The sequence below is a fragment of the Patagioenas fasciata genome, chromosome 24 (genome assembly GCF_037038585.1).
Source record: "Patagioenas fasciata isolate bPatFas1 chromosome 24, bPatFas1.hap1, whole genome shotgun sequence".
Classification (NCBI taxonomy): domain Eukaryota; kingdom Metazoa; phylum Chordata; class Aves; order Columbiformes; family Columbidae; genus Patagioenas; species Patagioenas fasciata.
This window is the reverse complement of record NC_092543.1, coordinates 2,588,052-2,601,124: the sequence shown is the minus strand read 5'-3', so window position 1 is coordinate 2,601,124 and position 13,073 is coordinate 2,588,052. Positions and strand designations below refer to the sequence as shown.

Sequence of the window (13,073 nt, the reverse complement as noted above, 5' to 3'; positions counted from 1 at the left end):
ACATTAAACCTCCCATTAAAAACACCCCAAAAAGTCCAATTTTGCCCTGGGGGGTCGCGGCTTTTCGGGCGTCCCGGGTGAACCGGCCCCGTCCTCGGCCCAACCCCGGCGGGGATTAAACGTGGAGGAGGAGGAGGAGGAGGAGGAAGAGGAAGAATTAATCCCCTGCCCTCAGCTTCCCCGGTAAATCCTGCCCGGATGCGGCTCCGGGGGCATCGATCCCCCCGGTGTCCCCAATTTTGGGGTAAACTTACCCAATTTTAGGGCAACTTACCCAATATCGGGGCGACATTTTGAGCGCTGGGACCTTCGCTTCAACCTCTTTCCAACCACTTCAGGTGCCTCTGTGCGGCAATAAAGTTAAAATTTTAAATTCAAATAAAAATATTAAAGAATGTGGAAATCACCCCCCCTAAATTCAGCTTTTTTTGGGGGGGGAAAGACATTTTCTGCAGCCCCTCCGCGTTCGTTTGATTTTATTAGGACCGACACATTCATCGTATGTCACAACTTCACCGATCGATGAGCTTGGGAATCATCAAAATAGAACCAATGGGAAGCGCCGGCGCGCGAGATAATGGGGTTTTATATAATAACGCGGCTGAAAAAGGCATTAAATGTGTGTGTGTGTGTGTCCCCCGTGTCCCCTCCCGACCCCCCCGTTGTCACAGCTTGGATTGTTGGACAAAAAATCATAAGAAAAAACACTCGACGGGTGGAAAAACCAAGTTCGAAATTATATACAAGGGTATCGAAGGGCGGCTTTAAAAACAGTCTCCGTGATCTGGGGTCGAACTCGCCCTTTTCTATTGCTTATTAATTCAGATCCATGATAACACTGAACGAGATGCGGTAAAAACGAGACGCCGTGGAGTTAAAAACCAACAAAATAAATTGGGTTTTTGTGTTTCGTATGAAAACGCCACGTGGAATGTACCAACAGTCGCTCCCCGGGGGGGGAAATCAGGTGGAAAAACACCCCACGCGCCTCTTTTCCACGTGGAAACGAGGGGTTTTTTGGGGGTGAAAAGTCCGATTTGAATCCGCAAGATGGATAATAACGCAAACTAAAAGGGCGCGAAGGCCCGAATCCTTAGGAATTGTTAAATTTCAAGGGGTACCCGATGGCTTTTTCCAGGCACTCGACCAACGAGCCGGCGGAAAGAAAATCCCTCTCGACCTCCACGAATTTGATGTAGATGGATTTGGGCGAGACGCCGGGCTCCACCAGGCAGTTTTGGGATAAAAAGGCGTTGATCCCCACCCAGTCCTTGCTGAAGGTTTTAGCGCTGGCCTGGAAATGCAAAAACAGGCACTGCTGGAGGGTCCGGCCCTCGGCGATGCCGAGGTAACAATAGACGATCCGCGCCGTTTGCAGCGGCGACGGCATCTCGGCCTCGCCGGGGGTTTCGGCGTCGATTTGGGGCTCGGCGAGCGGCGCGGGGGGCTTTTCGGGACACTCCTCGTAGCCGATGGCGTATAACCCGGGGCTTTTGGGGATGCCTCCCGGTAATAAATACTGCACCACGTTCCCCCCGCTGGGTTTGGAGTGGGCGATGGGGATCCAGTCGATCTCCATGTGCAGCTCGAGGCAGCGCGCCTCGCTGATGGTGATCTCCAGGAACTTGTAGTAAACGTTCTTCCAGTTCATCTTCTGCACCCGCGTCATGATGACGCGGCCCTCGGGTTTCTCCGAGTTGAAATACTCGCGCAGGCGCTTGCCCAGAGGGACCTGGGAGCTGATCTCGGCGTAGTGGTAGCGGATGTCGTCCTTCCAGCGCGTGTTGTAGCCGATGCCGAAAATGGCCAGTTTGTTGGAGAGGTGGAGGCGGGAGAAATCCGTCCAGCTCTGGAACTGCTCCCACTTGAGCTGCACCGACTCCAGGATCCGCACGATGTTCTGCATCGCGTCGCGTCGCCTGCGGGTGCAAAACAACACAAATGTTTAGGGAAGAAAAGGAGAAGAGCGTCGGTCAAGATCCACACGATGTTCTGCATCACATTTCCTGCAAATTAAGAAACCCCAAACTTTTAAAATAGGAGAACAGCATCAGTCAACAAGTCCTTCATTGCTTCATTATGACCCCCGGGAACATTATTTGGTCCTGAGTGTTGGGGACATGGTGTCCCAGCCGTTTGTGATGCCAAGCACAATCATTTGGTCCTGGGCGGGGGGACACAGTGTCCCAGCCCTTCGTGACCCACAGCACCAGCTTTTGGACCTGAGTTGGGGACAACGTCCCAGCCCTTTGTGACACCCAGAAACATCCTCCGCTCCTGAGTTGGGGACACGGTGTCCCAGCCCTTCAAGACCCCCAGGAGCATCGTTTGGTTTTGAGTGGGGGGGACACAGTGTCCCAGCCTTTTGTGACACCCAGGATTATCCTTTAGTACTGAGTGTTGGGGACATGGTGTCCCAGCCCTTTGTGGCTCCCAGGAGCATCATTTGGTTCTGGGTGGGGGGACACGGTGTCGCAGCCCTTGATAACCCCAAGAAATGTCCCAAGAGGTGGGGACAGGGTGTCCCAGCCCCTCATGACTCCCAGAGCATCATTTGGTCCTGAGTGGGGGGAAGGGGAGAGGTCAAATGGGGGGTAAAAAGGGGGGAAGAGGGGAGGAAGGGGCAATTAAGCCAAGAAAAGGTGAGAACTGGGAAGATTTTCCAATGTTTTTGAGGTAACTGGAAATCATTGAGCGGATTCGGCTGCGCAATAATTTATTATTATAACTAGAATTTGCAAATATCACCCCCAGGGAAACACATTCCAGCGGAAAATTCTCAGAAGTGACTTACTGTGTGTCTTCAGACGATTCCTGTTTGATCTTTAATGTTCTTTTTGTGGGAGGCATTTCATCTGAAAGGTAAAATTAATTATTGAAACAATGGCTGAAAAAAAAATGAATATATTAATATATTTCTCTCTTCTTCCCCAAACCACTCAGATCAACGTGTTTTTTATCACAAACGTGGTACCTCGGTCCGTTGGACAAAGTTCCATGAATCCACAGGCAACAAGCAAACCTCCACATTAATTTATTGACTCTCATGACACCACTGGTTTGGGTTGGAATGCTGCAACGTGAGCTCCTTTGGGTTTTATTTAATTAGCATGTAATTAATTTATTAGGCTGGTGCAAATCTAATTGTGGTTTTTGCATTGTTGGGATTTGCTGTTTGATTTTGGATACGTTGTGAAATAAATGTGATTACATTAGACATCATTTTAATCATTTTAATCAGACATCAACGAGGCATTTGGCGCAGGAACTGCTAACGAAGGTGGTTCGTTAACGTCCAGTGGTGGGTCAAGACGTTTCATAAAGGAGATGGGAGCTGTGAAGATGAGGAGCGGCCATCGGAAGGTGACAACGCCCAGTTGGGAGCATCATTGACACTGATCCTCTTCCAACCACATGAGGAGTTGCCCAAGAACTCAACGTTGACCCAATCCATTGTTGACAGCAACCGAACATTGACCAGAACTCAATGTCGACCCCAACCCAGTGTTGACTGGAATCCAATGTCAACCCTAACCCAATGTGAACCAAGAACCCAATCTTGACCAGAACTCAATGTTGACCCCGACCCAATGCTGACCCCAACTCAACGTGGACTCCAACCCAACACTGACCAGAACTCAACATCAACCCCAACCCAATGTTGACCAGAACTCAATGTTGACCCCAACCGAACATTGACCAGAACCCAACGTGGACCCCAACTCAACACAGACCAGAACCCAGCACTGATCTCAACCCAACGTTGACCAGAACTCAATGTTGACCCCAACCCAACATTGACTGAAACCCAATGTTGACCCTAACCCAACGTTGGCTGGAACCCAATGCTGACCCTAACCCAACGTTGGCTGGAACCCAATGCTGACCAGAACCCAACGTTGGCTGGAACCCAATGCTGACCAGAACCCAACGTTGACTGGAACCCAATGCTGACCAGAACCCAACGTTGACTGGAACCCAATGCTGACTGGAACCCAATGTTGACCGGAACTCAATGCAGACCGGAACCCAACATCAATCCCAACCCAATGTTGACCAGAACTCAACATTGACCCCAACCCAATGCTGACCCCAACCCAACGCTGACCCCAACCCAACGCTGACCCCAACCCAACATGGACTCCAACTCAATGTTGACCAAAACCCAGCGTTGACCTCAACCCAACATTGACCAGAACCCAACTTTGACCAGAACCCAGTGTCGAATCCAACCCAGTGTTGACCGGAACTCAATGTTGACCCCAACCCAACGTTCACTGGAACCCAATGTCGACCCCAACCCAACGCTGACCAGAACCCAATGTTGACCAGAACTCAGCGTTGACCCCAACCCAGTGTTGACCAGAACTCAACGTTTACCCCAACCCAATGCTGACCCCAACTCAATGTTGACCAGAACCCAGCGTCGACCTCAACCCAACGTTGACCAGAACTCAATGTTGACCAAAACCCAGCCTCAAACCCAACCCAACATTGACCAGAATACAACGGTGACCAGAACCTAGCGTCGACCCCAACTCAGCACTGACCCCAACCCAGTGGCGACCGCAACCCAACGCTGACCCCAACCCAACAGCGACCGTTCTGTGTTCTACAGTCGTTCAGCATTTGAAGTAAATTAGAAAGGTGAAAAAGCTCAAGAAGTGAGGACCGAAAATCAAAAAAAAAAACCCACAATTTTGAAGCATCGTCTTCTCTTCTACACAACAACAGGAACCACTACCCATTGGATTGTGACATGCGACGAAAAATTGATTTTATATGACAACCAGCTCAACAGCTGGACCAAGAAGAACCTCCAAAGTGCTTCCCAAAACAAACTGGCACCAAAGAAAGGTCATGGTCACAATCGATGCTTCCAAAGTTGACCAAATTGAGGAATATTCAGCAGATTCACCTGAGCTCTCGCCAACCAACGGCCGCTTCTTCAAGCATCCCAACAACTTTTGGCGGGGAAAACGCTTCCATAACCAGCAGGATGCAGAAAACGCCTTCTGAGAGTTTGGATTTTTACACTACAGGAATAAAACTTATTTCTCATTGATTGGAATGGTTCCTAGTTTGATTAATCAAGATGTGTTTGAGCCGAGTTCTAATGATTTAAAATTCACGGTCTGAAACCACAATGACTTTTGCACCAACCTAATAAAACCAAACAGTGGAAGGAGAGACAGGGAATGTGTCGCCTCCTCCTCCGCCGCCTCCAGCCCTTCTTTCCTCCTGCTTGGCTCCTAAACGCAAATCCCGCTCCTAAAACACTTTGGGAACCACAATTGTTGACCTCATCACTCTCTAGAACGACCTGAAGGGCAGTTCTAGCCAGGGGGGATTGGGGTCTTCTCCCAGGCAGTCAGCAACAGGACAAGGGGGCAGGGGCTTCAACTCTGCCAGGGGAAATTGAGGCTGGAGATTCGAAAGCAATTCTGTGCAGAGAGAGTGGTCAGCACTGGAATGGCTGCCCAGGGAGGTGCTGGACTCACCGGCCCTGGAGGTTTTAAACTGAGATTGGCCATGGCACTTAGTGCCATGATCTGGTAATGGACTGGAGTTGGACCAAGGGTTGGACTGGATGAGCTCTGAGGGCTTTTCCAACCCAGTCCATGCTGTGATTCTGTGATGTGACAAAGCTGGGAATTTATTTCCCTTCTCTCCCCCTTCTTGAGTGCATTCCGTTCAAAACGTGAAACTTGGTGCTGGGGGAGAGGTTAAATCAAGACGTGAGTAAATGGGAATTTCTTACCCAATTCCTGCTCGCCAGTTTGGTAGCAGTGAAGGTCCTGGCTGTGGTTGCCCCAATCCTCCTGCGAATATTCCTCCATGGTGCTGCCGTCCGACTCCAGCTCCTGGTACAAGCCGCTGCTGTTGATGAGGACGGGCTGGCAGGGCTGGGAGTCCCACCCGCCCTGCCCAAAAACCTGCTCCAGCTGCTCGAATGTGTAGCTGCTTTTCCGCTTCCCCACGCCGTGCTCTTTCACCCGGCTGTAGCACCTGCGGAGGGTCTGCGATAATTAAAAAGACAAGCAAATTAATCAAGCAGCAATGTGCCAGAAGAACATAAATACACTTGCAGACAGTTACGCGGAGTTGTGGGTTTGTTTGCTTTTACTGGGGGTGTTTGCCCCACGTGATGCTCCCAAATTAAGAAGCATCGCCTGTATCGCTCACTCCCGATTTAGTGTTAACGTCTACGCACAGCGACAGGTTCACGTTGAACCAGGGCGATCGATTCTCTTAAAAAATATAAAATAATAACAATAAAAAAAAAATCCCCGGATTTGCAATGTAACGGAGGGAAAAATATAATCAAAACGAAGATAAAAATCAAAATATAATGCCGAGAGATCAGAGATACCAACCAGCCAAGGAAACGCACACCTGCTCCAAGGAGGGGAAAGCAGAGTCGGTGAAGCAGGGAGGAGAAAGAAAGGGAAAAATAAAAGAGAAAAGGAATTCCCCAAAGCAAAGAGGGTCCAACCTTCCTCACTCCGCTAAGAGGTATAAAATGGATACGCCTAAGCTAGGAAATATATATATATTACTTACATATTTGCTTTCCTTACTAACTCACTCTGTCTCTTGTGATGCTGCTGAAATTTAAAAGAGGGCAAATCAATAATGCTCCGAATTCCCCCGATTTCCACATCAAGCAATAAGTACGAAACAATAGGAAGGTGGGGCTGGCTAATAAGGGGTTCAAAAAGGCCAAAAATCCCGCAAAAAAGGGAAGAAATGGGTTTAATTTGGGGGTTTTTACGGCATCCCGAGCCGTGTCAGCCAACGATTTCCATCCGCGTTTTCCACCCTGATCCTGAGTGACAACTTCATGTGCATCACTCCATAGGGTTTTAATTCCACCATCGTTCTACTTTGGGAAAATAACCATGTGCCCCAGTTTTGCTGGATTTTGGGGTTGGGAAAATGCTAGAAAACATATATTTTTTTAATATTAAATTTCTTACATTGCTCAGGTTGTGGTTTGAATAGCAAAACTGCTTCAAAGTGGAATTGATTCGGGAATAACCGGCCCTGTCATTGACTTTTAGAGAAGGACCGGAATGGGTTTTCAAGCACAAGTAATTGCAAAAACCACCGGTTTTTGCCCCAAAAAAAGACCCTTGACGCCTCCAGAAAGCTCAGACCTCCTGAAATTCTCCTCCTAAAGCACTTTAACAGTGGCAGCGGGAAAGGGATCGATTTCTATCAGTTCCCTCGCGATATTCAGAGCCCTGGTGGCACAACCACCGAGTTGGTTTTATCCCGATGTAAAATGAACATTAATTTTGGTTTTTAAAATAACATAGAAACACACAATTAAATTCACCTTTTCGCTCTGATTTCTCTTCTTTCAGCTCAAATCTCACCAACCAAATTCCCGTTTCATACCCAGCCTCTTCCTAAACATCCACCCAAGTGCAACTGTTGACAAACCTAAATCCCCAAAGCTCAGTTCTTACACCCGCCCTGGCTTCAAAATCAGAGTTAACCACACGTTTTGAGCCTTTAACTGATTTTAGTCGCTAAATAAACCATTTCCAGTGCATTTAACCATAAAAACCCAATATCAATACTGTTGGGAACACTCGACATCCGCGGCCACTCGAGTTATTTCTGAGCAAACGGCTTTTCCTACCGATGGGTTTATTAAATATCCCACACCGGGCTGTAGCCGAGAAGTAATTAATTACTTCACTCCGGCTGCAAATTGGTTTATTTTACCTCGAAAAGGATTTAGCATCGAGTCACCAGAGGCTGGTAGAGGAATTAAGGGGAGCAACGTGGAAAGGAGGCAAAAAGGAGCAATATTCTGATTTCTCATTATTCTCGTGAGTCAAGAGTCATTGCTTAGATGCTTCCAGAGCTGGGTGCATCTTCTAGCAATAAATAATTGGAAATTTGGGGGGGATAATTAAAATGTGGTGCTTTCAAAGCACCGCGAGGCCTGAGGCCAAGCAGCCGGGGGCTACTTGGTCTTGTTTTGCCGGAAAAGTGAAGATTCCCCACCAAGATTGAAGAGCGAGGGTGTTTTGTTGGTTAATCTTTACGCACCTCCTCTATTCCTCCCGGGGTCCAGCTCAACTCCTGCTCCGCGGTTCCTAAAGTGCACACACACAGATTGGTACAGATAGACACACAAAACGGGGAGATTTAGGGCAAGATATTCAAGAGCGAGACGAGATGGGCAAAATCAACCAAAATCAACCACAACCAAAGGTTTTCGGAGGCCGGAGCGGTCGTAGATGGGAACCAAAGGTCTCTTTATACAACCACTCGAAGAAACCAAGGCGGAAGACGCAGGTAAAGGCCATCAAGGCAGATAAGCAAACATTAATTACTGATAGAACCTAACAACAAAAAAATAGAGCAGATTTTCCACCGCTGCCCATTTCTAAATTGCAATTAAATGTATTTTATAAAAAATAAGCCCCTCCTGGGGCCCGAGGTCTCAAAGCATCAAGAAAAAATTACTGCGAGTGAAACACCCAAGTTGGTTCGAATTCCAATTTCCACCAGGTCAAGGGTTGGAAACCGATCAAACTGTGGGTGAAAACCAATCCCCAGTGTAGTTTTTAATCCCTTCCATGCGGGTTTTTGTGCCCACATTCCCTCCGAGTGTTTAATTTGTCCTTAAAGTGCTTCTTTTGTAAAGGCTCCTGCGCCACTAGAGAGCAGACGAGTTTGGGACCCGCAAACCTGGTTAATCCCTGCCTGTGGATGTATTTAGGAAACAAGAGGATGAAAAGTATGCGTGCTTTAGTAAGTGAATATTTAAGGCGGCGTAGGGATGGTTGGAATACACGACTAAAGGTGCAAGGATTGAGGATGCGACAGGATGAGAATCCGGAGCACGAAACGGCTTTTCCGGAAACCAAAAAGGGAAAAATCGCAACGTTTCAACCCCAAATCAAACTCCAGCGACCACAGAACCTCTTTCCAAGGCACGAAACAGGCTGGAATAATTAAAGGTGAATCCCGAAATTTGAAGTAGATGCGGAAAAGCGCCCGCGGATGGGAAGAGATGGATGAAAACCTGTTCCAATTAGGAGGGGACGTTTCTACGCGATACGACCTGCAAGAATTCCGCCTTCGGAGCCGGTTTTTGCCTTTCTGGCTCGTTTCTAACTCGCTCATCAAGATTTGGCGGAGTCCCGGGAAGGCAGAAACCCCATAGCAACTCCTTATCTCAAAACGTGGTTATAAAGTTCAACCCAACCCATTTTAAGCACAATTTACATCAGCAAATCCGCCCTCGACGGGCGTTAAATCAAAGTATCCTATAAAAGCGGGGAAATAAGGATGTTCAATGGGTATGTGATGTGTGGTTTCTTTCCAACATGACCGGTTTGGGGGCAAAGATGCACTCAAGCCGTCCTCAAAACCCTTGGTTTGGCCCCACACCAGCCACGACTCCATCTAAAAGCATCACCTGAACCCCAAAAAGCCATTTCTGGGCTGCTTTAACACAGGAATTTCTCCTCACAACCTGCTGAGCAGCCCCCAAAACAAGTGTAGAACCTGCGGCCAAACTCCCACCGTGACCTGAAACCGTCAGATGAAGATGAACCTCAAGTGATTTCTCCATCACGCACCAAACTTCCGTGGAGTAAGAGATTTAAGCGAGGAAAAGACGTTTTAAGAAACTAAAACAGGTGGAGGAAGAGGAGTTGATTTGCTTTTGACCATCTCCTTTCAGGGATGAAGGTTGTTCTAATTAACAGGGTGAGTCGCTTAATCCCGAGCATCCTCGATACTGCAGAATCCCTTATTTCACCTATTTATGGAATACACACCGGGAAAATCCCAGCCCGGTTGGGATTTATCAGCATTTAAGCGGCTGCGCAAGCAACCCAGTGGGTCATGAAAAGGGAAAATAAAAAGCACAGAATGCTTGGAATCATTCATTTGCCTGTCCAAGCTTCGTTCAGGTTTATAAACTGAAACCCCGCGGCGATTCCCAGTCCATCCAAATAAAGAAGGAAAAGCGGACATGCCGGGCGGTTGTTCCCAATCCGGACCCCGGACCCAGCTCTGCCCTTCACCCCAAAACGATTCAACTGGAAAAAAAAAATCCCTATTTAAAAACCTGCGGCCAGGGGAGACGAAGGGCTGGGACACCGTGTCCCCCATCTCAGGACCAAATGATGCTCCTGAGGGTCATGAAGGGCTGGGACACCCTGTCCCCCCCATCTCAGAAAGTTTCTTGGGGTCATGAAGGGCTGGGACACCATGTCCCCAGCGCTCAGGACCAGAGGATGTTTCTGGGATCACAAATTGCTGGGACACCGTGTCCCCTCATCTCAGGACCAAAAGATGATTCTGGGTGTCACAAAAGGCTGGGACACCGTGTCCCCCCCACTCAGGACCAAATGATGCTCCAGGGGGTCACCAAGGGCTGGGACACAGTGTCCCCCCAACTCAGGACCAAATGATGCTCCTGGGGGTCACAAAGGCCTGGGACACCATGTCCCCAACACTCAGGACCAAATAATGTTCCTGGGGGTCACAACGGGCTGGGACACTGTGTCCCCAACTCTCAGGACCAAATGATGTTTCCCGAGAGTCATGAGGGGCTGGGACATTGTGTCGCCCCCACCCAGGACCAAATGATTGTGCTTGGTGTCACAAAGGGTTGGGACACCATGTCCTCAACACTCAGGACCAAATAATGTCCCTGGGGGTCACAAAGGGCTGGGACACAGTGTGCCCCCCAACTCAGCACCAAATGATGCTCTTGGGGATCACGAGGGGCTGGGACACCGTGTCCCCGCCACCCAGGACCAAATGATGCTCCTGGGGGTCATGAGGGGCTGGGACACCGTATCCCCCCTCTCAGGACTAAAGGATGATCTTGGGGGTCACAACGGGCTGGGACGTTGTGTCCCCAACTCATGACCAGTTGATGTTTCTGGGGGTCACAAAGGGCTGGGACACCGTGTCCCCCCCTCTCAGGACCAAATGATGCTCTGGGAGTCATGAAGGGCAGGGACACTCTGTCCTCACCTCTCAGGACGCTTCTTGGGGTCATCAAGGGCTGCGACACCATGTCCCCCACGACCCAGAACCAGATTATGCTCCTGGGGGCCATGAAGGGCTGGGACACCATGTCCCCAACATTCAGTACTAAAGGATAATCCTGGGTGTCACAAAAGGCTGGGACACTGTGTCCCCACCGACCCAGAACCAAATTATGCTCCTGGGGGCCATGAAGGGCTGGGACACCATGTCCCCAACATTCAGTACTAAAGGATAATCCTGGGTGTCACAAAAGGCTGGGACACTGTGTCCCCCCCAACTCGGGACCAAATGATGCTCCTGGGGGTCTTGAAGGGCTGGGACACCGTGTCCCCAACTCAGGACCAGAGGATGTTCCTGGGGGTCACAACGGGCTGGGACACTGTGTCCTCAACTCTCAGGACCAAATGATGTTCCTGGGGATCATGAGGGGCTGGGACACTGTGTCCCCAAATCAGGACCAAAATATGATTCTGGGTGTTACAAAAGGCTGGGACATTGTCCCCAGCCCTCAGGACCAAATTATGCTCCTGGGTGTCATGAAGGGCTGGGACGTTGTGTCCCCAACTCAGGACCAAATGATGCTCTGGGGGTCACAAAGGGCTGGGACACCATGTCCTCTCGACTCAGAACCAAAGGATGAGGGTGACAAAGGGCTAGGACCCTATGTCCCCACCACTCGGGACCAAATGATGCTCTAGGGGTCATGAGGGGCTGGGACATTGTGTCCCCTCCACACAGGACCAAATGATGCTCCTGGGGGTTATGAAATGCTGGGACATTGTCCCCAACACTCAGGACCAAAAAATGTTCCTGGGTGTCACAAAAGGCTGGAACACTTTGTCCCCGCCACTCAAAACCTAATGATGCTCTTGGGGGTCCTGAAGGGTTGGGATACTGTGTTCACCCCACTCTGGACCAAATGATGCTCTGGGGGTTACAAAGGGCTGGGAAACCATGTGCCCCCCCCTCAGGACCAAATGATGCTCCTGGGGATCACAAAGGGCTGGGACACCGTGTCCCCAAACTCAGGATCAAAAGATGCCGCCCCAGCCCCGGGGAACCGAGCAGCCGAACCCGAAAGTCTCAGCACCCAAAACGCTGAATCCCCAGCACCCAGGAGCTGCCCAGCGGGTGTTGCGGGGACCCGGGACCCTTGGGGCGCCCCGAACCCAGGGGCTGAGCCCAGAGGTCACCCCCCTCCCCAGGGACCCGCCGCCCCCTCCCCGCGGTACCTTGATGCGCTCCCGGCACTGGGAGGGGGTTCGCTCGTAGCCCAACTCGGCCAGGGCCCGGGACACCCGCTCGTACATGGCGGGCCCGGGGGCTTTGCTGCCGAACACGGTCCCGGCTCCTTCCAGCTGCTGGTACCGCGCCTCCACCAGCCGCTCGTTGCCCCACACCGCGATCAGCGCGTTGGTCTCCGCCGGAGTCCACGACATGCCCCGGCAAGCGGCGGCGGCGGCGGCCGCAGCGGCACCGCCCGGGGAGAACGACACGGAGGGGGAGGCCCCGCCGCGGCCCCCGGCCCCCAGCCCGGCCCCTCCGGCCGCCGGCCCCGGGCCCAGCGGGGACGCGCCGCTGGGGGTGGAGGGGTCGGACAGGCTGGGGTTGCCGTCGCTCAGCGCTCCCGGCGAGCCCGGCGACAGCACCTCCATCTTGGGGATCTTGAGCGGCGGCTCAGGCGCCGGGAGCTGCGAGGAGCCGCAGGACGCCGCCATATTGGAGCTGCTGGAGCGAGCGGGCGGAAGTGACGCGACGCCCCCCCTCCTCGGGCGGGAGGGATTTCCGGCAGCCCCCAGGCAGGGGGCGACGCAGTGGGACCGAGGGGGCGGGGTAAAGGAGGGGGCGTGGTTTGCTGTGAAGGAGGCGTGGTCAAAGATGCAGGGGGCGTGGGAAAGCCGCAGGGGGCGTGGTCATGTGAGGGGTAGGAGCGGCGAGGGGCGTGGTCGTGTGGAAGGGGGCGTGGTCAATATAGGGGCGGTGCTTGAGGAAGGGGCGTGACCAATGCGTGGGTGTTGTCGCTTAGGGTGCGGTCGCGG

General features: G+C 51.3%; 1 protein-coding gene across 6 annotated transcripts; it reads right to left on the bottom strand.

Moving 5' to 3' along the window:
- Positions 1–459: 459 nt before the first annotated feature.
- MSANTD2 (Myb/SANT DNA binding domain containing 2) lies at positions 460–12,800 on the bottom strand. Of its 6 annotated transcripts, XM_071798669.1 has the most exons (5): positions 12,267–12,699; positions 8,068–8,114; positions 5,762–6,020; positions 2,795–2,855; positions 460–1,919 (listed from the first exon to the last, which is right to left on the bottom strand). In XM_071798669.1, exons 3-5 carry the CDS (start codon positions 5,838–5,840, stop codon positions 1,094–1,096), a joined length of 966 nt encoding a protein of 321 aa, XP_071654770.1. In that variant the 5' UTR covers positions 5,841–6,020; positions 8,068–8,114; positions 12,267–12,699; the 3' UTR covers positions 460–1,093. The 6 variants fall into 6 exon arrangements, 4 of the variants coding, with proteins under 4 accessions (XP_071654770.1, XP_065711936.1, XP_071654771.1 ...); XM_065855864.2 differs by lacking the exon at positions 8,068–8,114 and having other exon boundaries at positions 12,267–12,785; XM_071798670.1 differs by lacking the exons at positions 8,068–8,114; positions 12,267–12,699 and adding an exon at positions 6,565–8,056.
- Between the last annotated feature and the right edge of the window lie 273 nt (positions 12,801–13,073).